This window comes from Anopheles darlingi, chromosome 2 (genome assembly GCF_943734745.1).
Source record: "Anopheles darlingi chromosome 2, idAnoDarlMG_H_01, whole genome shotgun sequence".
Classification (NCBI taxonomy): Eukaryota; Metazoa; Arthropoda; class Insecta; order Diptera; family Culicidae; genus Anopheles; species Anopheles darlingi.
Window position 1 is genome coordinate 31,428,302 of NC_064874.1, and position 22,894 is coordinate 31,451,195.

Below are 22,894 nucleotides of genomic sequence, written 5' to 3' on the forward strand. Positions count from 1 at the left end.
GACCTCATACACACACATACACACATAAATCCTTCCGTGCCTTCATTCATCGAATAAGCAAATGCTCTTCAACCCATCGGAACCCCCTTCTCGCCGAAAGCGTCTTGATTGACTTTCATGAACTGAACTGAAGTGCGCCTTCCACTGGCGATGTGGTGCTCCCGACGAACAGAAGAAAAGAACAGAAGAAGCAAAGGAAGGCATCGAAAGAGTAACGAGCCCTGCGGCAGTGGCAGCATACGAGCAATCAAGCAAGTTTTGAATTTTAATGGAAACTTCATCGAGCCTCGAACGATATCGTTGAGCCGAACGGAGGGACGACGTCAGCAGTACAATGTACGCCGGAGCCGGAAATCTACGGCCGCTGAAAATATGAAAATAATAATCAACAATCAAAGGAGAGCCCACCCCATTTCTTCTTTTCCCCTTTTCCTTTTGCCCTGCGGAATAGAATGTAAATCGAGAAACGGAAACGGGGAAACGAAAGTCGATAGTCGCGGACGTCGTGACCGCGGAAGCCGTCCTGAACCCGTCGTATATCGTGCTTGGTGTTCCTGCTTGGTTCGGTTGCAGCTTGTGTGTGACATTTTGTGGCTTCGCGGGTATAGGGAGAAGGCCACATGCTCCATCGCCCCGCTACACTGTCGACCAACGCGAACGCGAACAATCATCGCAAACACACATCGCAGTTAGAGTGAAACCGTTTGCCTCAATGCGATAGCACGGTCCTATATTGGGCGTTGATGGGCCATAAAGGCCACAATGAAACAAAACACGTGGGGATACTGTTTTCTTTTTTCCTTTACGATTCGAAAAGGGCATAATTCCACCGGTATACGCCCCAACCAATAGCATAACATTCGTTCGCAACGAAACAAAAATAAAGACCGTTTGGTGGGTGTGTGAGTGGAACCATGTTATCCTTTGCCGGTAGCAAGCAATATACCTGGACGATGGCTGTGAGTGAAGGGCACACGCGCGCGCTCGACCCCCCAAAAACCGGACCGGAAATTGGGTGACTTAAAAGCGATTGCCGGACGGACGTGATGGCTCCATTTCGGTTTCGACAACAGAACCCGATTTCTATTTCGACCGCTTGGCCCGGCAACGACGAGGTGATTAAGGTGCCACCGAGCCATCCACCGAAGTGGTGGCACGATTCGGTTTACGATCGGTTTGTGGGGTTTGTTTTATTGCTTCGATTAAGTCCATCGCCGCCGTCATCGTCATCGTCGTCGAACAGAGAGATAGAGGATGGAAGGCTTCAAACGATGGAACCCCGTTCACCCGTTGATAATTTTTATGAAAAGACTTTCGCGAAAATGGAATTTATGTGCCCTTCTGACCTTTTCTATGATCGCTCCGGCGGGGATACTTGGCTAGGCACAGCATAAGCTCCGGGACGTTTGATCCATTATTGCTTTACGGTTGATGGAACCGATCGTGGAGATGATGCATTATTCGACTGTTGGAAATGGAATGGAACGTTTAAACGATTTTCCTCGCTATCTACTTCTAGCCTGATGGACAACAGTAGTGAGTGGACATTCTTTCTTCTCAGAGCCACTCCTAGTGCTGCCTGTCCATTGGAATGAGAATTTTAATTTCATTTGAATTAATGCGCCGACGCTACCACGGGCGTGTGGTTGGCGGGAAGCACGCGAAAGGCGTGCCGGTGATGAAGTGATAAATCGATTCGTTTTCTTCCGGTTTACTTCACATTAGCGTCAAAGTTTGCATGTGACGAGGTGAATGGTGTGCTTAGCTCATATTAACGCGTTCAGGTGCATCGTTAGCGTCCACGTCCAACGGCATTAGCAGATTATAGAGCTTTTTATGCTTTTGCTTTTGCTCAACAATTATGAGTGAGGTTCGTGTAACGGTTTTGTCGGGTTTCCTTATATCTATGTTATTATGGAGCTGGTGCTGGTGTGAAGTAGTGACAGCAACATGCTGAACATTTATGTAAAGTATGTATTTATAGTTTAATTTGCTGTGGTGGTCATGATGCTCATGATTTATTAATACAGTATAATCCGTATGATAATTGTATGGAAACTTCTCTGTTTCATAATTCAATATCTTAAGTAACATTTCATCAAAACTCTTTGCTTCCATTTTTAAATTAGCTAAATCTTTGTGTTTGCTTATCTAAGTTATGTTAAGACAGGGAAAAACGCCACCAATTAATTATTGTAAGTTTTGTAATTTTAGCAAGGAAATTCTACTTTGATTCCTAAGCTAGCAAATTGATGGGCATGTTTTTGCAACTAATTGTTTTTCTTCGTAATTCAACGTAATTTGTAGAGTGAATACTCTACATAATTGCTTGTACTTTTTAAACGTGTAATGTGTTAAATTATCGTTAAGCTGCCTCTTTGATTCATATCAACATCTTTAGGAATAAATACACAGACCATAAATTACTCTAACATGAAGTAAACCAGTCTTATTTGCTGCTCTATTGCTTGAAAACTTTTAAATCCTAGAAACGTTGTGACTATTCATTGTTAATGTATGGTACTAATAAGGTAAAATGGAATTGGATTAAACAACAGAAACTTCAACTTGTTGCAACCATACATCGTGTTATCACACTGGCTTTAATGTGAAAGGATCACAACACTCAATACGCTTATTCCTGAAAGACACATCCATCGGCATCATCAGGAATTGTTTTCCGTAAGCCACGAAATCTTGAAGCTTAAAGTTCTATAAGGTACTAATCCACCAAGATCCCTAAGCTACCGAAATCAACCGAACAAATCCGTCTGGGATTTAAAACTTTTACGAGCTTTCCCAACTCACCATTCTTTATCTGTAGGAATGTGACTCGCTTTGTAAAACTTAAATCAAAAGTTAGAGAATGGCATCGAAACAATGCCAATACCAAGCGTTCGAACAAGTTACCGAAACTTGTATCCAGTGAAGTGAAACAAATTGTCCAGAGTCAAACCATCCCTTGATCTAATACGCGCATCAGGAGACTTCTCTAAAGGGCAAAAGCAAAGATCACTCGCGCGGGAGGTGGCGTGACTTCAATTCCTTCTACATAGAGGTCTTAGCACACGACCTACCGCCGCACCTTTCCGGTAATCCGGAAAATCTAACGCGAAGGTGCGCCCACCATAAACATCAATTAAATCACCGAGCGTAACCATCAACACCCCATGCACCTATCGTCGGTGCGATCAAATTTTCACCTCGTTGGTCCGTCGTTCCTTTCCCCTTCCTCGCCCCGCCGGCCGTCGTGGTGGTGTGAAAATACGACAAGAATACCTATCACACCTTCCTCACTCACTCACGCCACGCCATGCTCTCACTTCGTACACTCGCTTAAAAATTCGCTTTCGATTTTATCAGCCACCACCCACCACCCCACCCTTTTTTAGAGGAGGTCGAGCAAATTTCAGTGAACTATGTGTGGCCCCGGGGGTGGGGCCATGCTGGGGTCAGCGCCAGAGTGTGGAAAGGATTTGTGAGAAACATGTTCACGGTGCATAATAAATGCCACCTGCCAAATGTTACCTTCCTGGTAGCGTCATCACGGTACGTACGTCCACCTGACCTGAGAGTGGCCTTTATCCAGTGCCAGTATGCCGGGCTTGCCAGCAACCTTCTTGGAAGCGTGCCCGCGAATGCCCGCCGTGCGCCAGTATCATCATCTGCAGTTACTAAAGCAGCAGCGACGCTAATGGACAGTAATGTGCCTCATGTTACTGCACGGTGCCACTTACTGTCGCTCGCTCGCCGAAAAAGCGCCCGAAAATGGATCCCGGGAGTGTCGGGAGTGTCGGGCATCTTACCCAGCGTATTCGCCGCAAATATTATTATTTACGGTGAGACGGACCGGTAAGGATATCAGGACGAGTCAGCACCGATGCTTCGCCGTCGGTTTCTGGAAAGCGCCGAGCATTGTGATGAAGGTACGGCCAGGGAGCGCAAGCTAAAGGGTGGCATTTGTGGCTTTTCATAAGCTAACCTCAATTCTTTGAACTGTGCAGGGAGCGTCAAGAGAGAGAGTTGACGGTAATGGAGTTGTGGAATTGAATCTTGTAAATGAATGCTAAACGGTACAAGGAATGCATTCGATGGTATCATTGGGTAACGGGCTGATTGCATTTACTTCCTTTGGGTAATTAGTTGAAACTTAGTTACTTGCGATTCTAATTGGAACCGAGGTTGATAATAATTCCAGGTTTTGTAATTTTATCCTTACGCTATATCGGCCAGCATTGAATCTACGGTTTAGTCATTAAGTCATTTATTGATTGATCATTCTCATCGGCTAAAACTGGTCCAATGTAATAGCTAGTTTATCGGCTTTCGTAGTTTGACTATTTACATAAATGATGTTCGGCGTGGATAATGGTTATTCGAGACGAAATTCACGAATTCAGAGTGCAAAAGTTATCAAAACATCAAATAACATGATAGCAAAAAAATTACAATAACATAACAATTCGAATCTGAATAACATAAACATATCGTGAATAAATAAGGTATTAAAATAAAAAAAATATATAAAAAAACAGTAACAACAATAACGATGAAAACTTTTAAATAAGTATTAAAATAAGTGAAATGTGCGTCAATAAATTACAAGGAAATGGACAATAAAAAAGATTTGCGAACGTTTCAACGAGATTCTACACAAGGCAGAGAAGTCAAACATTGACGAGATGTCGTTGAAACCACGTGCGATGGTCGCAATGAGCTCATAAGACGTATTAGAGTTGAAATAGGTAAAGCTCTTAACGCCACTTGATCGTTTGACCCTTAAAGCTTTCTGTGATTGTAGTGATTGAGTCTGATAACTTCTAAAGTGTGTTTATGTTGTGTACTGTGGCTGTTATTGCACTACCAACTCGCCCAACAAAGCATCAGTGAAGCACCCTGTGACATCTAATGATCCGAAAAACGCTCGGCTTTCGCTTATTAACAGTTGTTAACGTGTAACATTACAACCCGGCCAGACTGGGACCTTTGTGACGTGCTGTAACCGTACACCGCTTTGCTAACCGATCGCATTTTCTGTATCCTTGCAGTGATTGTAAATAAGATTGGCGTCATCTCGCTTATCGTGTTTGCTTTGTGCGTGCTTCAATTGAGTTCCTATCGCAGTGTGTCGTGTATCGTGTGTCGTGTGTGTCGTGTGTGTCGTGTGTGATCGTACCGTGGGAGGGTGCAGCATGGCCGGACCACACCTGGAGGAGTCGACGGTTACGACACCGTCCATCACGGGCCATCATGGCGTGATGGTGAATACGGCCTCAGCCCTCAGCCTGTCACGCCCAACCAACCTCGAAAGCTCGATCTGCACCATCGACGACTTCTTCGCGCACTTCAAACACAAGGAGCTGGAGAACGATGTGTCCAAGTATCTGTCGCACAAGCAGCGCCCGCTGTGCCGGCGGGTGCTGGCCTACCTGCGGACCGCCTGGATGGGAGCAAAGTTCAGCTCCAAGAGTGGTATTTATCTTATGGCACCCTAGCAATTACACACCTCCCACCCCGGCAGCACCCCTGTTCATGGCAGGTTTCCGTCTCGAAAAGAAACCCGAAATGAATGCAAAGAATGGCCTCCGGAACCGTGGTCACACCGAGAGCAACGGCCGCACAGAAAACGGAGTTGGGTACCCGGTTGATGGTTCCGCTCGCACACTGGTTACTGTAAACTTTAGTGGATTTTCATTGCAATTAGTTGCAACTTGATGCGGGAAGTTTGTTTTTGCCGAGCGTGCGGAATGTTTTATTACCTCCACGAAGATGGTGTGGCGATGGTGGTGGTGGTGGTGGTGGTGGAGCATGCCGGGTGCTCGAAATTACACCATTTTGGAAACACCGAACCGAAGGCGCACTACGCCACTGGCTAAAGGGTGTTGAGTTCAAGTTCCTTCCGGCAATTCGGGTGTGGTTTTTAAGGGGAACTTTTCCTTCTCTTGCGGCATCAAATTTCTTTTACATTTTCTATCTTGCGCACAAGTAATGGCACCGGTGAACTGAGATGCAACTGCAACTAACTGTCTATAGTTACCTCAAAGTTTTATTTGAACTATTTAAAGGGCCATTGTTTCATTTCCTTCCAATTTTCAATTCCAGTTTTATGATTAAATTCACTAGTCAGGGGTTAGCTTCAGTTTCGGTTTCATTCATTTCAATCACATCCATTTGAGGATAATATTTTATATTAACGACTAGCATGTCCCGCGTGCGTCGCTACGCGTAGAAGATTAGGTTTTACTAAAATGTTCTATTTCTTTGAGTTTCTACTTTGTGCGTTATAATTGTTGTTAATATTTGCCGATGATTGAACCTTAGTTACATGATCGCCAACCATGGTTTTGATCCTATTTTTGAATTTCGAGGATTGATCAGCTACTATTACTAAACTATCACTGGCAGTTGATACTCGGCTGGTACGCTTCCGTTTTGCCTGCGAAGGAATCGTAAGCATTCCGGCACACCGACTAATGGAGACTGTTTGTTTTGTATGTAATCCCGTCGCCTTTAATTCCTCCTCGCTTTTGAGGGACTATCGAGCTCAGGTTTATTGTCGTGGGTGCTAGGCCCTCGGAAAGGGGTCTCTTCGCTTTTGGGATACTATTGGTCTCGCAAAGAATTTGGCGAAAAAGGGGTTTTCTAATCCCCTTTATTCGCAAGTCTCCTGCCCTTTTACACCCCCCGTCTGCCGGGGTCCTTCTGGGGAACACATGTAATGACTCATTTCTCCAATAACTGAGTTGAGATCCTAACGTTACCACCTGGAGTTTGGACTCCGCGCAACAGCACTTATGATAATGTTAATAGTTGGCCTTTCAGTATAAATTCGACATGAATGCCAATTTTTTTAGCTAATGATGTAGTTAATGCTTGCAAATAAACTATAGAATTCAACATGAATAGGAATGTTTCGTGTTTTCATCGATACGGCTGGATATCGGTATCTGACTCGACGATTGAAAATATCTGGATTTTTCATATTGCACTCCATTTATCATTGTTCTTTGGGGAAAGTGCGGATTTTTTTACCTCCTACTAAAAGTGCAATCGAGTATCGAGTATACATAATTTGTTGATCTTTGATGAAATTTCGAAATTTCGAATTGTGCATATTGCCCCAGTATGCTTAAACCGGTTTTAGCTAAGACTTCTAGGATAAAATTCTCATCAATTAAATTAATTCGCGCTGTCAACGCTCCCTGGCGCTCAGTATTGCAACTACTGTTCGGTGATTTAGTGGATTTTCAAAAAATCATTAAAAAATAACTGTTTGAGCTAGGGCTATGAAAATTTGAGAGTATTAGTTTTTTTGTATGAAAAATCTAAGAAAAATATCAAATCAAAGGTTAACAGAAAGTTACGGAAAATAATTTTTCTATTTTTTGAATAACTTAAGTAATGGGAATGAAATATAGTTTACATCCGATTCTGATACCTACAGAAGATACACACAAAGTTTGGTTCGAATCGGTTTAGCCGTTTCGGAGGAGTTTGGACACAAAAAAATGTGACACGAGATTTTTATATATATAGATATTCCCTATTCAGCATTTACTAACTAGAGCAAGTTTGCATGTAAATGGGGCAAAAGTCTTTCAAAAATGGATACCATGGGACGCTGTCTCAGATTTGCATACACTCGAAAAACGCTGAAGGCATTGAAACGGCAATAAACACTTAACGCTTAGCATCGCTAGGTTGGAAGTTTTTGTAAGACAAATTTCACTAGTACATCGGTATGTGCCGAGAGATTATATTGTTTCATGCTTGAAGGAAACGAAAGTAAGCTACGATCACTGCTCAGTTCGGACTCAGTTCGACCACAAACCTCAAGTGACCATTTCGAAAGCTAAATCAGAAGTAATGAAAGCATCGCTGGACTGCCGACTAACGATCGTTATGCGCACAATTGTGTCTCGAGATGTCTGAAGTTTAGAAGCAACTTAACGCACACAGACTAATGTACGCCAAGCAGCCGCGGGGAAAAAGATGAGATGAGAGAAGCGAACGAACGATCATAAAACCAACGGCAAAAGTTCGTTCATCCCAGAGGGGCACACATTGTTTGCTCGCGATTGTGTATCGTCAGCAACACGTTGCCTATTGTCTAGACACAAAAGAGAAATATTATTACATGGAATCATCAAAAAAGCGTATGTCTGTCTGTGTGTTCCATGTGAGTAAAATATATAGCAGACAAATTGATAATTGATGTTCTGGCAGTTCTGGGAGCTCTTCTCACAGCTCGAAGCGAATCCGTTTTTTTTCTTTCCAACCAATCGATAAGCAATACGCTTTTCGCAATTTATGTTTTCGAAATTGAAATGATAATAATAAAGGCCCGAATTGAAATGCATTCCATTCCCTTCTTCCTCACTTCCATCTCCAACCGTTCTTCCGTTCCGATCGCTTTGCCGGTGTGAGTGAGCATCGGTCGCAGCAACCGGAGGAACATGGAAATGAACAAATGGCTTTTTGCAAAGCGAGACGAGCCGAATATGAAATGGTAATAATTTCCATCCATACATTCGCTACCGGACGGACCTGCCACAACATATTAACGAGCACACTACTCGCGCCTGCATGCATGCAGCTGGGATCACCGGGAGCAATGGGTGGTTGGGTGGGTGGTGATCCATCATCATGAACATTGGCGCACCCCATTTCGCGCGTTTTATTTCGTACCCCTTCATTTGTAAAGGATAACTTTAACGTCCTGGTCTCCATCTTTGCTTCCTTCTTTTCCCCTCTTCACACACACAACCAGAGGAGTGACCTTTTAATGGTCCGAAGCGTCGGACCCGCCCGTCTGAAAGGCTTTTCGCCTCGCTGTGGCTGTGACTCACGTTGGCGTTATGTTGACGTCACCCACCGTGGCTTCGGTATATCTGAAACGGATTAAACTGTTTTTATTTGACACTCACGGACTGCAATGTCATCGCGTTTCATCGTGCACACACCCATACGCGGGTGAAGGAGAATTGAGGAATCTTTCTTTTGTGGTTTGTGCTTCGCTGCAGATTGACGTGCTATAAATGTGCTGCAAGAAGAGGAATCTGGGGATACGTCCATAGTCCGTGCATCACAGGGGAAAAGGGATGATAAAATGAAAATCCACCAATCCCGGGGGGGGGGGGGGGGGTCTGGCGGTGCTGTTGCTGCTGGTGGTGGTGCTTCTGGTGCTGCTGTTGACACCTCGAAGCCGGCTGCTCGAACGATCAATTTGCTAAGTTCATCACCGTGGCCCGCAAAAGGCAGCAAAAGGCGCAATCCACATCCTCCGTCCGCTTCATGGAAAATCAATGAAAACCTCATCTGCTAGTCCGTGCGTCTTCTCCCCAAAAATCCTTCAACCTCCTGCTCCTTGCTGGACTGCCAGATGTCGGCAGCAGCACCGGTAGCAGCGAATGGAACGAAACAAACACACACAGCCACAGTGGGAGGTAGCTGATGGTGACTGAGATCAGTTCAGTCCACCGCTTGCTTTGCCATTCCACCGTCACCGTTGAGGATGCTACGATGCCCAACGATTGAACCCCAACACCTTGGTTCCATACTGTGTAACACACACACACACAGAGACACAGACACAGACACACATAAAATGGCGAAAAGTGGAAAGAAACTCCGGTCCGAAAATAAAAGTAATGATCATAAAAGCGAAGCACGTGAGGAAGCCGCTCAGTAGTAGTAGTAGTTTGACTCGTGGCCATCCGTCCGTCCCTGGCCCTGGCCCTGGCCACTGGGGAAGTCATGGTCTGGCAGAAGACATGCCAGAGGCTTGGTCCACAATTCGCGTGTTGGCTTTTTGAAGAAGGAAAAGCCTTGTCCATCGGAGTGCTCGCGTGCCGTCTCTCTATTGCTCTCTCTCTCTCTCTCTCTTTCGCTTTGAGCCGCTTGTCCTCGTGATCCGGAGAGTCCACGGTGCGCTCATAAAATGTGTGTTGGCTTCGCTTGTTTGTACAAGATTAGAGAGCTCGGTACTCGTGCTGCGGCCCCGTCCATCCGTGGGGCGGTTTGCGACTGTGAATCGGACAAAGCAAACAAAACACATCAACAAAGGGAAAGGAAAGGGTGTTATATAGAGGATGAGAGGCACACAGACGGCCAAGATGGAATTCCCTTGACAGGAAGCACAGATTAAGAAGACGAAGAAGAAGAAGAAGAAGGGGTGTGAAAGTAAGAGTTGTTGCGTGGGTTGGATTCAGGATCCACCTTCTGCAACATTGACCACAACATTGTACAGCGATGCTGTCAAAGGGGCAACTGCAGTAACTCAAGTTTTTTTTAATGCTCGTCACTACTATTGCGTTTTGCATCGCTGAACGGTCAATAACTCATCTCACTTCCGATGGCTTCAAACGTGACAGAAAAACCATCATTGACATGATAAAGTCCCGGGAGGAGAATCAATCGAGCATTGTCACTACACACGCCCGTAATGCCGGGAATCAAACGAGCTGTTAAATCGCATTTACGCGACAATCCTCCACAGCATTATGCTAGCACACGGATTCGAAACACTTGAAAACAATTTTGTGGTCACCTCTTTCATCGGTCTTCTCGGCCTCCTCCTCGGTTTGACAGTCCGATCCGGTGACAGACCCGCTTGTTTGCATGGCAACCATGGCGTTCGTCACTAGAAGGCCCCGTCCCCGGGACTCACACCTACCTGGTACGCCTGCTAAATGGATTGTTAATTTATTATTTAAATTTTGTGGCCATCCCCGGGGGCACGTATGCGTGTGTGTGTGTGTGTCCGTGCACCGCCAAACAACGGTTCATCGAACAGTGACAGTGATTTGGGTTCGCTTCAACCTCGGTCCGCCACGGAATAATCCACGGAGTCCCTCTTCGACACACCGGACTGCTTCGATTTCGGACGAACCGATTCGATGATGATGAACGGGCTGACAGCTCGTGATGGTGTGAGCGCGCGCGCGTGTGTGTGTGTCATTGGGTCATGTTTGCTAACAGTAGGCGCGCCAAAGCTGGCTAAAGCGTGTTTCCAAGCGAACCAGGGAGTTGATCACTGCCGCTGGTGTCACCCAAACGGATTAGAGCAACCCGATGCTACTGAGCATTGTGTGGTGTGAGTGTGTATATGTGTGCGTGTATATGTTGTCGCAGGAATTAGAGAGGAGTCTCTTGTTCGAGCTGAGTTCGAATCGATGTTCAACCACCGGACACCCTGCCCCATGAGTCCCCGGCTTTCCTCTAATCTCCCTTTTGGGGCTTACTGCGCCAAACGGTACGCAATTGTTTGGAAACCCCCACTGGCTGGCTAATCGGCCTGGTGTCCTGTGAATACCTCGCCGTAATTGATTGATGGATTAGAGCATCCACAATCCGCATCCGGGGACACATCTGAGGAAACGTGCAAGGGGACATCCTATTTCCATGAAGCATTATTATCCCCCCTCCGGAAACTGTGAACCCGTAATAATGGGGATGTCCTTAATATTCCCCTTATTTTTTTAAATTAATTTATTGAAAAGAAATGATAATTAACATAACGGCAGTGATTTGTTATGCTGTGGGATTATCCATGTGCTCTATGTTGGTTTTTTCGATTGTCCTAGATAGCTTGTTGCGGGGTCGAACCCCCCCGGGGTGGGGGCGAACCGGAAGTTGGTTGAAATTACATCGCATTAACTTCGGTCTACGACAACCGAGCGGCCATATCTAAGCAATCTCATCAATTAGCCTCCTTCCTTTTTCTCCTTCTCCTTCTGCTGCTCCTGCTTCCTTGCTTACTCCTTCACAACCTGCCGATACTGACTGGTCATCTCGTCGTTAGGAGGAATAAAAATATTTATTTTGCGAAGCAGTAAACCAAACGGCCCTTCGGTTCCTCGTACGATCGTCCGTTCATCCGTTCGTTCCGTTCGTGTTATGCTAAAGCCTCATCGCTTCTACCACTCCACTCCGTGCGTGTGTGTTTGTGTGTGTGGGGGTGGATGATGCTATAGAAAGGAGAATCCCGGACTGACTGGACGCTCGATCCCACCCCCCGGGGGAGGGATAACGAAGGCCGGAGCAGGGGTTTAATGGGATGGACGGTAAAATTAGATTTTACCTTTCCCACGATGCGTTCTGTCCGCAGTGTAAGGAACGCTTTCTATCCTCCTCCATCCTGCTGCTGGTGTGTGTGTGTGTGTGTGTGGAAATGCAAATAACTAAATGCGGACCGGGATCCCAATTCCAGCCCGCTGAATCCATTGACATCGTCCCGATGGAGGCGCCTGGTACCGGTATCCCCGTTCGACCGTTCCGTTCCGTGCATCCGTTATCGACCTAAAAGCGGAACGAAGCGGCGAGTCTGGCACCGGCTGCCACTGACAGCGTTCTCGATGGCGTTTGCGTTTCGTAGGGACGTAAAGGAATCTAAAGCGGACGCATGGGACGCAGCTCCGGACGATCTTGGCATCCGCTTTTAGTCAAGTGAATTCAAGGGAAAGGCCATTTTGCGAGAAACCAATATGTTCTTCATTTGGCTTATGATTTTGTTTGATTTGGATCTAGTTTCTTTCAATATGTGAGAACAAACGAATGCTTTTATCGTGAACCCAGATCGATCTGTTTCGAGAATGAATATAATTTGTTGAAATTTTTACGTCATCTTAGTCCACCGGGTATCAGCTATACTATAAGCGGTATGAGTGCCCACAGAATACGGCGTTAAACCCAGAGAATGTTCAGTTTACCTATCTGTTAGTATTCATAATTTAAAAGAACATTTTATTTGTTATAATAAAATTTCTTAATATGCTAAACTTTTGCTTAAATATTGATACACTTCAACGGTTTGTCAATTTTTCCTTAACTTATATTTTTTTAATCGGTGTATCTAAATTAAAGTGGTAAAGGTTTCTTATTTTCATATACCATTATTACATTAGATGAGTCATTTATGGCACAATAACTTCTTTTAATGTTTATGTTAGATAAGCTGCTATTCCTTAATTCACAAACAGCAACACCTTAGATAATCTTTTTCCTAAATAATTTCATCAGTTACTCTCTGTTGCTGTTGCCAATATTTATAAAAACAACTATTCGCAATTTTCTATTAAAAGTTCCAATGATTATTGCTGTTCAATGTATCATCATCCGGTGCTGCGAAAAATCTGCACAAAAGGATACAAAAACCGCTGTGAACGCACCCATCGTAAATAGTTCGATTGGCATTGCTACCTAATTAGCTGCGGTCCCCATAAATGATGCAGTTAAATGAGTTCCATCCAAAGACCCGCAAAAACAGTCGTTCACCATTACTGTCGTTGCTTCCTCCCTCCTTTTTTTTTGTTCCATTTCCCGCTGCTCAATTGGATCGAAAATCAATTCCATTAACCTCCCTGGACCCCCCTCCCGGCAGCGACATTACCTGCGTCGCGGTGACGCTGGTCGTGATGGTGCTCGAACTTTTTCAATCACTACACTGTGGCCTGACAGCTAATTAATTTGATGGCAAGAGATGGAATGCACCACGAATGGCAAAGATAAAAACAAAAGTTAGATCATTTGCATTTTCCTCTGATGCGTCACAACTGATGATGCTTCTCCAAGCTGCGTTCATTCCCTTGCTTCGAGCACTTGGAGCCGCAGTACAAGGACCCAAAGTTCACCACACTTTTCGGGTCCGAATTGAATTAAAACTTTTGAAGAAAGAGCAGGTAAGACGCAAACAATGGGGGTACGTCAGCTGGCAGTGAAGAGGCAAAAGCGTGAGCATCACTCCTCGTAACCAACGTCGCAACATCGAACCATCGCATCGTCTCGTCGCAACTATCTGCAAAACGGTGCGACGAGTACGGGCGCACTTTTATCCCGGTCTTCTTACTCATCTTACACGGGCCGTGGGTTTTTCGTGGCGATGGTTTTCGAGCCGAGGATGATTTTCTACATTAACTTCATCGTCATAATTAAGTGCAGCACGAGCATCCGAATTTAGTTATGAGAGAATGAGAGAGAGAGAGAGAGAGAGAGAGAGAGAGAGAGAGAGAAAAAAAGAGAGAGAGAGAGAGAAAGAGAGATTGAGGACGTCGTCTCTTCAGGTTCTGAGCCTTTGGCCCGCGCCCAAAAAAAACCCCAAAAACCCAGTCGAGATGCTCGAGATAAAACCCGCACCAGCCCGGTCGTTGTAAGATGGGCCCGGTTATTAGACAGCTTTCGTGACTCTTCAAACAAGGGCTCGAGGCGCATAAGAGGCATGTGCCTTAATTAGGGAGCGCGCGTTTCGATGAACGGTGCTCGCGAAGCGCTTCAAACGAAACGTCACCTTCATCTGCCATGCTGCCGGAGTTTCGACTTAATGACAGGACTCAAAAACCGACTGCCAAAAGGCCCGGGCAGGTGGTCCATTTGATCCATAAGCATAAACATGAGCATTTCCTAGCGATGCCCTGAGAACGATTCCAGCGCGACCGAACGCATTTTGTAATTGGAAAACTCCCTCACTTGACAGGGAAGCGACGGAAAGCTGTCACTCTTTGTTTTGCCTGTGGAACTGCTTCCAAACGCGATCATAAGCCACAAAAATGGATTTCCATCGAAAACCCCTTTTTTCGGGGTTGCGAGTCCTTTCTCTTAAGCCCCATTTTTGCTCGTAGTCCCAAAACTGCGGACGAAAGACAAGAAAATAAACAATCCACCCTTTTCTCGGTAGAGCTCGGCTCGATGTCTCATTATCAGGAACGCATCCTGCTGCTGCTTCGATGTAAACACCATGAGGCGAGGAAAACGAGGCGTCCCGGGGGCAACTGCGGCGGTCCCGCCCCTAATTACTTCGGTGAGAATTATTGCGACACTTTGTTTTGGAGTCGCGAGCCTCGTTTTTTGTTTGGAATCGCAAGAAAACTGGTCAAAAAGGTCGACTCGACGGTCGCGGCCACGGAGCGAAGTTTAGAAGGTGAACGGGGGAGGTTAAAGGCCGTCCGCCAAACCCCTCCCCGGCCTTTCCACTGCGGGAAGCGAAACCGGAACCGGAGGGTCTTTGCTGTTGGACACCGGGACCGAGTGTTCTCCCGCGTACTGACCTGACTCGTCTTCTCGTGTCAAGTGGTGCACTTCAAAGAATTTAATTTATTCATTTTATGACTTCACCGGCAGCAGCAGCAGCAGCAGCAGCGAGAACGAAGAAGGCGACGATGACGACGACCGCACGACAGTTCCGTTGGTGGTGGTGGTGTCCGTTTTCTTGGAGACGGAAGAGATCACTTTGTTTGGACTCGTTTTTCGACCGGATCTGTCTCAGCATGTTGCCGCGGTGTGGCTGTCCGGCAGTGCGCACACCAAACGCCCTGCAAAAAACACAGACCGAGAGGCAGAGAGAGTGAGGGAGAGAGAGAGAGAGAGAGAGAGAGAGAGAGAGAGAGAGAGAGAGAGAGAGAGAGAGAACGCCATTAGGGGGCATTAGCAAACACTCGGCATTACACAGCATTCCGGGCGGAAGGTGGAAGGCGCTGCCACCGAATGGATGCCGCTGGTTTGACCGAATTAAGAGACGACTGTCACTTTTCTTGCTGTTCTTCTTCCTGTTTTCTCTCTCTCGCTCTTCGCTCCGTTGTGCGTTGTGCATTGTTTACAGCGCAGCAAACACGGACTTTACATGCCCCCTCCCAGCAGAACACCATCCGAGGAGGCTGGGATTGTCGATTGTTCGCCTTCACATAACTCAAAGCGTCCTCAACGGTTTGCTGGCACTGGCCCCACCGGCTCCCTGTGTTCCGTTGTTACAAAACATGAAAGTCCTCGACCTATGTCCACCCTAGAAGGAGGACGAGGAGGAGAAGGAGGAGGTAAAGATGGTTCTTTTACTGTTTCAAAAACATTTGTCATCACGGAGCAGTTACGGAGCAGCAGTTACGGAGTCCGCGGGGTTCGAAGTTGGGTACATGGTCCACTCCACACTGTTGATGTTGTAGCCAGAGGGCAGCAGATTGGTTGCCCGCATCACCACGCACTAGCAGCAGCAGCAGCAGTAGCAGCACCACCAGCAGATGTTGGAAACCTTCGTCTGCTTTCTTTGGTTTTAGTCCTGCCTGAAAACCTCGGGTACTCGAGCGGAGGAGTAGTTTAACCTCCAAGACATTCCAAGTGGGAGGCAGCCGGCGGCCAGTGTCGAGTGCAGGCAAATGTTTCATTTGTCAAGCAGAGAGGCATCCCTTTTGTGGCCGAGCTGAGCCGAGATACATTGCATCGCATACTTTGGGGATGGCGAATGAAGCGTTACCCCTACTCCTGTTAAGGATAAAGCAGCATGTTAAACAGCGCTGATGGATTACAACAATGAATTCACCGTGTCGCAAGTTATGAATGTGCATTAGAAGAGAATGGAATGGTGGGGGGCATTCCAACGCACCACTTCCCCGATACGCCAACAGCGGTACATCGAGAACAATGGCAGGATAATCGAATTGATTCCTCGATTAACACTCGCTCGCAACGACTTGTTTTTCGCTTGGTAATTGGTTGATCATAAATAGCTCCTCTATTCCTTTCATGCAACTTCTATTGTCCTTAAATCGACTCTTTAGCCAGCTAATGGTTGACAAACAAAAATGACGAGAATGACCTTAAGGTGCCTGGCCATGATTGAAACTTTACGTAAAGAAAGGTCGAAGTGAGGTTGAAATAAAGTTGCTATCGTGGCCAGACGCGGTTAAAATTAAAAAAAACTTTCTTTACGGTAAATTTTCAGCTCGAATTTAAAATGCGCTGCAAAAAACTGTCAAAATGCGCAACGCATGCTTCGTTCATATGGTGTATTAGTATCTGTTTAAATGATACAAAACATCGGGTTGCCATCATGGCCATGCGCCTTAAGGCTCCCCAAACACCCAGCGCCAGCAATGTAGCTTATGATTTGTGTGTCCGTGTGTGCGGTGTACGTGTACGCCGACGGCGGTATCAACGCGGCTACATCCTTCAAAGCGCTCGGTCAATTCTCCGTAAAAAAAGCATGTTGCGTCCGTACATCCCAGGGGTCCTTTGACCTTCTCCAAACAACTTTACAACGTCCCAAGCCTCGAGGGCAACTAGACATGGGCTGGGCACACCCTTGCGCCTTTGGGGGGGGGGGGATAAACCCTAGTAGGGTTGGGTTATTCCTTTGTTCTTACCGAAAAACCTATCGCGTCCTGTCCGGAGAGACCTTTCGCGTACAGATGGGGGAGTTGTCCGCCCGATAAGCCGTCGGATTGTATTAATGTGGTTCCATGTTTTTTACCTCAACATATCTAGACTGTGAGCTGGAGGAGATCGTGTCCCCACCGAAGTACCGGCCCGAGTCGATAGCGGCCCTGTGCGAAGCGACGCGGTTCACCGAGGCCGAGATCAAGCGCATCTACCGGGGCTTCAAGGCGGAGTGTCCGGCCGGCATCATACGCGAGGAAACGTTCAAGTTCATCTACTCACAGTTCTTCCCCCAGGGAGGTAGGTACATCATGTGTCATTACTGATAACCTTTCCAATAAAAACAATGAATCAGCTGTACCAGGAGGAAAAGTTCCAGTTTGATGGCCGACTTCGGCAGAGTTCGACGGTCGGTCGATGGTTCGCTTTTAACGCTTTGACACTTATTTGACAACGTCCGCCATGGACTGGTGGGAGAACTCTGGTATCCGCGACAAACCACTCGATAGCAATAAGCGCCGGGAACGAAACAACAGACGAAACGCTGTCGAGTTTGCGTAAAGTCTGCGGCAATTTGCCAATTTCAACTACCCCATGGGACCAGAAAAGGGGAACGGTGGGTTGGCGGGTGAGGGACAGAATGCCAATGAAATAGCTCGAATGACAGATAACTGACGGCAACCCCGAGCCAATATGGCGGCGGAACTTCGCCCTTTTTAGCCGTGGTGCAAAACTATGTGCCGAGAAGTGCCGAGAAGTGGCACTAGCAACGGAACGGAAAGGAACCTGGAAGGTAACTGGAATTCTCAGAGATGATGCGCGGAAACTGCGGACCCCATAGGGGACCAGAACTCGACCAAACTTCCGAGTCTATGTCGTTCGAACATAAATCCTAGGCCTAAAATGGAAGGAAAAGGCGGAAATAAAAGAGTTTCACTTCAGCGCGAAACTTGAGAAACGTGCAGTTGGCATAAGAAATGAGTTACTTATCGTTGTTTAAAAGAAACCATTCCATCAGCCGAGGCCCGGTACTGAAGCGATCAATCTCGCCTGAATTCGCGCGCGCGGACGCGACATAAACAACATTCACCTTTCTCGGTAATCCATCATCCGGCAGACGGTACGTGGGACGAATATCGAGTTGAAGTGCTTGCTGTCGAGTCCCAAAAATCGCACACTGCCCCCTCCGGGGTGGGGGTGGGAAACATATTTTCAGTCATAAATTGTCATTGCTTGGCCGCCGGGACCTCAAATACTCCTGCGCCTTCAGCGCACTCACCGTGTTTTCAAATGTTGTGCAGCAGCGAGGAGTTGGATTCAGTAAAAAAAAAGGAAAAGAAAAACAGTCCAAAACCTCGTAATCCCGTGAACACACTTTTCACAAGCACACAAGGCTTTCAAGTATCGCAACCGTCACTAGCGGACACTATATAGTGCCCGGGGCCTGTGGCAGAGGTCTGTGGTCGAATCGTGAGAGTATCTGCACTTCAAACGGGTGGAGCACGGCATTGCAATGCCTACTACGCTGCGCAATGCAGTGTTTCCGTCAGCAAAGCAGCAAAGTTTCGTCCCAGCAAAGGTCCAGCGGCCGTCGCCGTTGACGGATGATGGAGCGACCGAAAGGTAGCGATCGAAGCGAGCTAAACAGCGTCTAGCGGCGACTCCCTCGCCTGTACGCGCAATAGTGCAACAATGACGCAAATTGGTGGTGCCAATAGTGTGGTATGCCCTGCATGCAGCAGGTCATGCGGCCGTCACAGTTTGACTTTGTTTAAAGGCTTGAAATGGATTCAATTTAACGTTCTGTTTTTCTTTTCGTTGGGGTTGGTAGATTTTTCATAACATAAACAAATTTCGGACGAAAAAGCTGTGCACACTTGATGTGTTGGTAGCGTTCCGGGAAACCCTTACCCAATGGCATGCTGTGTGTTCCTGCGAAACAAGCATACATTTTCCGACGAATTTATCATTCAATTCAAGAGGACAAGCTTGTGCCTGAAGCTGAAACATAACATGCATGCCGACGCGTGACCCCCCGGGGAGGAGGGGGGAGCCTGACACCTGAACCAGTGGAGTGGATTTCATTTTTTTCTTTTCGAAATGCCCGAAATTCCGGGGAATTCCTTGTACGTGGTGTGCCTGACCGCAAGGTGAGCTGGCACCGCGGTGCCCAGCGGCTACAGCCGCTGCCCTTTAATTGTCGGAACTTTCCCGAAATCACACAGACCGCTTTTGGGCAACCGGGTAAATCGGATGCAGCAGAAAAGCGAAGCTCTTGCTTGCTCCTGTGCTCCTACCCCAGATCGCCATCTGGTGAAGGGCAGTCTCTTGAATGAACCAGGATCGTCCAGCCCAGCTGGAATAGCAAAGAATATTTGGAAAGAAAAATATAAACTGCTGCTCACTCTCTCTCTCTCTCTTTTCTTCTCTCTATCTGCCTACGCTATCATTAGTGTAGAGTTGCTGCTGCTGTTAGTAGCGAGTGCCAAAAGCTTCGCGAAACAATTACGAAAAACGAGGTCGAAGTGGTTTCGAGTGGTGTAGCTTGGTGGCTAAAGAAAAGGAAGATATTTGGAATGCAAATTTGTACAGCACTCTCTGGCCGCCCTGGCTGGCTTCGTTGTAAATGAAGTAAGTGGAACCGGGCTGTGCTGATGTGTTTTTACATTTTCATCTACTTCTTACCCATGCTGGTGGTGGTGGTTGGGACCACTAATGCCGCCGAAACCGCCAAAAACTTTGCCAAAGTGCCGCTCGTGATGGACTGCATGCTGGCCCATGCCATGCCATGACCTGACTGACTGACTGGCTGGCTGGCTGGCTGGCTGGCGTTATGCCTCGGTTGGTGGTCGATGGCAAGGCATGATTTGAAGTGAGCAGTTTATGAACGATTGTTGATTGAAACAAAAATTTATCTCCATTTCATGGCCTGTCGGGTAGGGACGATGTTTTAACGATAATCGAGAGAAAGAGAGTTAACGAATAGTCGTCAGGCCACATTGACTGACCGCCCGTTTGATTGATGATGCTTAGCGATTTTCGTGACGTTTCGTGGCGTGATTTTCGAGTGGCGGATTGCGCTACTTATTGTGCCGATTCGATGTCACTGTCGATTAGAACCTTTGATGAGCCGCTTTTCAAATGAAAAAATAAAACAAATCGTACCGGAAATCCCATTGCGATGTAGATAATGCCAGAGGCTTTTTTTTGATATGCCATTAGTCATCGCGTAAATGGATCAGTAAACGTGACGATCAAAATGGGGATCAATAAAGGAACGCACAGCGAATATTACAAACACTCGTTCGTTGACTTGCTGAAACTGAAACAGTTACCATCTAGATATGCAAGTAATTACCGACGTGACCTCAAGCATGTTAAAGCGTATGTTCTATGAATTCCAATTGGAGTACATGAATTTATTAAATTAATGCCGTTATTAATTAGTATTTGATTGCTGGTGCCTTAGCCTTGACCTGAGCAATTCGGTGGTTTTGAGCTAGTGTACAAGCACTACATCTTTCGTTGATTTATGACTATTGTATGTGGCCTCTTCAGAGTTCTCGTGCACACAGTTACTAGCATAAAAATGAGCTCAAGGTATAGTTGAGTTCGATCGCTCATAAACATTGTAATAACATAAAAATCTCAATCTCAAAAATCGTATCTATTAGATGCTGCCACACGGAGCGAAAATTTACGCGCAAATTTACACATTAATGCCAAAATGTTTTCGCTTCGTGTGGCAGGGGTAAAAACCCGAAAATTTATATCGAAATGTCAAACGAATTATTTACATCTGTGTTTTGGCCGCTGAAGTTGATTTCCAAATAAATTTTGCAGTTTTTAACGATTTTGTTGCTGTTGCTGTTATATTTATATTAAAAATGCAAAAACAATACAAAAAAGAACCTACATTTTCGTAAATAAAGTGTTTGATAGCGTCAAGGGTTCAGCGAAAATGTCCGCGGACGTATAAAAATTTGATAGCGTGTAAGGATTAAACGAAACCGTTTTGGCATTAATTTTTTCGTTTGCGCTAGAGTTTTCGCCCCGTCTGGCACCGCCTAATCAATTTAATGCGAAAGGTTTACGCAGAAGATGATACAACAACTAAAAGAGTTGAACGTTTTTAGCTTAACAGACTACACGGAAAAAAGTATAAAGGAACAATGGTACAAGAACTTACAAAAAAATCAAATTGTTAACAAAATAAATTTTATAAGTAATCTATTGCTTACTGCATTCATTATGAAGATTCCAAACAATTCGCGATGCACGAACATTTATAACAGGGTTTTGCAGCGAACATTTGAAATATAAATTGAAATTGAAATTGAAAATCATTCAAAGAGACAACAGCATCGCATTGGTATGAACAATAGCAAATGATAACAACGAAAAATGGCTCAAAATTGAATGTTATTACTCTTCTGGTGCTCTTGCACCTCGCACCTCGTTTGTCATGTGTTGCTCACAAAGACAAAGCAAGCATCCACCGGCACAAAACGGAAGACAATGGGGTTCCGGGACTCGCACTCGCAGAACGTGGATTCACCTGCATCCATGCTACAGCATCCGCCCGATCTTAAGTTATGTTCGGTTTATCACAATCCACTGAACAAGAGCGCAACACCACTTACGGGGATTACATTCCACTACTACGCTATCGAGTGAACCAACAATGGTTGTATACCTTGTGTTCCGGCGACGCTATTCAATTGTTCGATAATTAAATAATGCGAAAGTAATTCATTCCGGTTCCATCGATGCAACAGCATCATCAGCATCAGCATCGGCATCGGCACCAGCTGTATGCTCGATCGATCAAATGACTTTTTTTTCCATCCCCCTCGTGGGGTGGTGGGCTATCAATCGAACCACGCAGCTGACATTGACCAGGAAAGGATCCCAGCTCCGGTGGTGTGGAAACCGTTGGTTGGTTTCTCTTTCCGCCAGTTCCATCGATGCGATAAGCAGGAAATGAAAAATGCCTTCGCACAACGCAATTCCCACCCTCTCGATCCTGGAATCCTGCCCGTGGCACATCAAACAGCCCTCGGAGCGCAGGCAGCGTTGCAGCAAAGGAAGCATACATCCTGTGATGCGCTGATACGACAATTGCAACGGTACTGCATCAGTGGATCGGAAAAAAAGGGGGAATTGAAAATATTCGCTTTCCGCTTTTCATGCGTTGCATGCATTGGAAGAAGGAAAGGCACATTATGCACAGCGAAGTTAATAACCATTTTCATCACAGAACGACGGCAAATGATTCCTCTTCCCTTTGAACTCCGTTCAAAAGCCACAGTGCAGCATTTCTCAATTAATTGGTTTTTCGGTTTCGCCCAACAGCCAACACCGGACTGTATGCACACTACGTGTTCAACACGCTAGACAAGGAGAATACGGGAATATTAAGCTTTGAGGTAAGGTTGAACGCAATGCTGCCAATCGCACCTTCTTTGATCGCCTTTCATGTTTCGGGCAGAACTTTGTGCAAGGATTGTCGATATTGTCACGCGGTACGCTGGAAGAGAAACTATGTTGGACCTTCTCGCTGTACGACATCAATCACGATGGTAAGATTACGCGCGAAGAGATGACCGACATCGTGACGGCGATCTACGAGCTGATGGGTGCGCGCGATGACGGCGGTACGGACGATGTGAACATCAAGAGCAAGGTGGACACCATTTTCCAGGTACGCGTTCGTTACGCTGGACACGAATCGTTGACCCACTAATAAATGATT

General features: G+C 46.1%; 1 protein-coding gene across 3 annotated transcripts in view; it reads left to right on the forward strand.

The window, feature by feature from the left end:
- The window catches only part of LOC125950613 (AF4/FMR2 family member lilli-like), a 51,264-nt gene that overhangs the window by 27,689 nt on the left and 681 nt on the right, over positions 1-22,894 (forward strand). For all 3 annotated transcript variants that reach the window (XM_049678779.1, XM_049678778.1, XM_049678777.1), the window contains exons 4-6: positions 17,248-17,439; positions 22,495-22,568; positions 22,631-22,843. In XM_049678779.1, the coding sequence (XP_049534736.1) occupies positions 17,248-17,439; positions 22,495-22,568; positions 22,631-22,843 (479 nt within the window). The remainder of the gene's footprint in view (positions 1-17,247; positions 17,440-22,494; positions 22,569-22,630; positions 22,844-22,894) is intronic.